Below are 3,244 nucleotides of genomic sequence, written 5' to 3'. Positions count from 1 at the left end.
GACTTCCTCCTGAGGTCTATGACCATCTCCTTCGTCTTGCTGGCATTGATTTGGAGACCGTTGGTCTCACACCAGCCAACAAGTCACTGATGAACCCCATGTATTCCTCATCATTCCCGTCTGATATGCATCCAATGATGGCCGTATCATCCGAGAACTTCTGAAGGTGGCAATGGTCCGAGTTGTACCTGAAGTCTGACAAGTACAAACTGAACAGAAAGAGTGAGAGGACCGTGCCCTGTGGTGCCCCCGTGTATCTATTTTAGATAGTTCAGAGAGCTCAATGGGACAAAAACAGTCCAAACATAAATCAGGTTCTAGTGACATACTGTAATACTCTGAAATAATTTTATCTATAAAGAATCTCATGAAGTCATCACTACTTTCAGACATGGCTCTACAGAGATACTGACCAGAAACTGGGGATTGTTTTTATTCTCTTTGTTTGACACCATGGTTTAAAAAAAAAAAGCCCCCGGTACCGTCTGGAAATCTGTAAAGGCAGAAACTGCACTGTTTTTGTCCACCGGTGGAACAAAGACAGTTAAGGGGTTAAACATGAATAATATACAGTTCTAGTTTTATGGAGAGCTTTCTTTTATATTAGCAGGCTGTCTCTCCAAGTTAAATAAATTTCTTTCATGTTAGTGGAACGCCATTTTCTTTCCAGTTTTCTAGATGTGTATACAGTACGTAATTCTGAAAATAAAAGTCAGCTTCCTCTGATCTATTACTTTCTTTTTCAGAGGAGCAATTTCATCAAGAGATGTTTGCATTAAAGTTTTTTTTTTCAACAAGATCTTCTGAGTTAAATTAAAATGTAAGAGATTCTTTCAATTTAGCTACAGCGTTCTCTGATAAACATCTACTGTAATTAAACTTAATCTCAGTGGCTGTATAGTCAGCTAATGTAAACTTTGGGCATTTTGGCTTAAACAAATTGACTCCATAAAATTACTAAAGGCATCATTTTGAACATCTGCACGAGTTACACATAGATGACAGTGTTTGTCATTAACACTGTACATGTGTAGTAATTTATTAATTTGACTTTGTGTGTGTTTTGTCCCAGGGGCATGCATCAGTTTAAAGGATCCCTCTCTGGCTGTGGCTGTGGAGTGCTGTCTGAGAAGCTTTATGAAGGCTTTCTGCTGTGACAACTACAAAGATGAGTCTGTCCTGCAGAGGCTCATGACCCGTTTTTATCCCAAGGGCAACAGACCACAGATCGTTGTCAGCGCATTCTCTAACAAACTTTACAATGTTCATCAACGGTCAGTACCAGTTTGTAAAATTCAACAGATTGCTACATGTGCATTGTATCACCCTTTACTGATTTTAATGACAAAATCAAAAAGGAACCACTGTATGTACCTCTGCAGCTTATTGAGTCAACCTTATTTCAGATGGCTTCCATATTGAGTCAACATTGGTCAACATAGAAATGTCTCTAACTCTGTTTGTTTTACAAATACTGGGCTAAAATTTGATGTAGTAGTAGTTGAGTTTTACCTGATCTCATAATATTGCCCATAGCATTTTTGAGATTTAACCAAAATGGCCTAACCTTCCACTAGGGGTGCAACGATACAGGAAATTCACGGTTCGGTTCGGTTCGATACTTTAGTCTCACGGTTCGATATTTTTTGGATACAAAAAGAGAAATTTCCATGCCCCTTTTAACTTGTAATTTATTTAAATTAATTATGAACATTTGTTTAACCTCAAAAAGTCCAGTTTTTAAATTAAATGTTGCTGAAACAGCAAGTTTCTCAGTGGATCTGCGCTCAAAAATGCAGCCTAGGTGAAGTAGTCGAACACAGATCCACTGATCCTTCAACACAGAGCATCTTCAGAAGACAAGATGATAAAATTAAGTTTAAACTGTATTGTTCAATACAAGTGTGTGTTGAACCTAAAGCACTGTTTGATATGGGTACATGTATTGTTGCACCCCTACCTTCAACATAACCTATCATAAGATGGCTTTAGTTTAATACTCTGGCCTGAAAGGACGAAGATAGTATGAAACCCTTCAATAAATGTTAAGCTTTTAAATGTTTTTTTTTCTTGTCTGTTTTATAGAAAGGTGCGTTATCCAGATTACCCAACTGTGTTGGACACAATCACAGCAGCTAACCCGATCATCATCAACTGTCTGATTGATATGAGGGGGATAGAAACTATTCTCATAATCAAAGTTGGTGTTTAAGATGTGTTTTGGTTTGAGGCTGATCCATCTGTCAGTTTCTGCTTCATCACCACATGGTTTTAATGTTTGATTTCAGGAAAAGAACAAAGCAAGGGAAGTCATGCAGAAAGGCCGGCCACCTAAAAACTGTCGTGAAGCTTTCACATCAGAGGGAGATCAGGTGTTTCCAAACCGTTATTACACCTCTGAATTTAACGTGGCCAAATACCTGAGTGGAGACATTGAGACTGAAATAAGGTGAATGTTGCAAGCTTTGTTTGTGTCAGTAAGGTACTCTTGTCAAAAAGGAAATACAATAAACTGCTGTCTGCTGGCAGTAGTGAAATGTTTTAAATTGCTTCTGGTATTTACTAAAACATATAGCACAATCAATCCAGAGACAGATGCATGAAAGTTCCTCTTAAGTCTGACCTCCTCCATTTCAGAGTTTTACCCTGTCAGACTTCTCTGGGTGGTGGTTCTGTTGAACTGAGCATACACTGCACTGTAGATTTTTAGCTTTTGAAGCACACTAAGTGCACAAGCCCTCGTGTGTGCCTTCTCCACAACTGGTTTGAGTGTTCTGCTCATATCAGGCCCTTGGTGATGAAAATGTCCAGCAACACAGCAGTCTACCTCCTTTACAGCAGAGTCATTAATGATGAGAGAAGGAAGTGGAGGTGGATTCAAAGATCAAAGATTACGGGTACACAGAATGAAAAAATACACAGAGAGTACACATCCCTGTGGTTCTCCTATGTTGGTGGAGATAAGGGTAGACAGGTGAGTACCACACCTCACTTGTTGTGTTGGAGAGAGAGTCTGTAATCAGTTCACAGATGCTATAAGGCAGGGGTTCTTAACCTTTTTGACCTCGGGGCCCAATTTGTTGAACATAAAGTGGCACGAGGCCCTGTCAGATGTATGGATCAAAATGATAATTATTCTAAATCTTGGTTTAATTTTTATTGTATTTACATCATAACTAAACTATCATAACTAACATAACTAAATAAAATACACTCACAGTTTAAAAGTAAAACTCCTGTCAAA

General features: G+C 38.6%; 1 protein-coding gene across 1 annotated transcript in view; it reads left to right on the top strand.

The window, feature by feature from the left end:
- Positions 1–3,244, top strand: part of smc6 (structural maintenance of chromosomes 6) — a gene marked incomplete at its 5' end in the record, with an annotated part of 17,240 nt that overhangs the window by 2,469 nt on the left and 11,527 nt on the right. The window contains 3 exon segments of the mRNA XM_014029587.1: positions 1,073–1,274; positions 2,086–2,200; positions 2,289–2,449. Coding sequence (XP_013885041.1) covers positions 1,073–1,274; positions 2,086–2,200; positions 2,289–2,449 — 478 coding nt within the window.

The sequence above is a fragment of the Austrofundulus limnaeus genome, unplaced genomic scaffold, assembly GCF_001266775.1.
Source record: "Austrofundulus limnaeus strain Quisiro unplaced genomic scaffold, Austrofundulus_limnaeus-1.0 Scaffold923, whole genome shotgun sequence".
NCBI classification, from domain to species: Eukaryota; Metazoa; Chordata; class Actinopteri; order Cyprinodontiformes; family Rivulidae; genus Austrofundulus; species Austrofundulus limnaeus.
The sequence above is the reverse complement of the archived record's forward strand: the minus strand, read 5'-3'. Positions and strand labels throughout refer to the sequence as shown.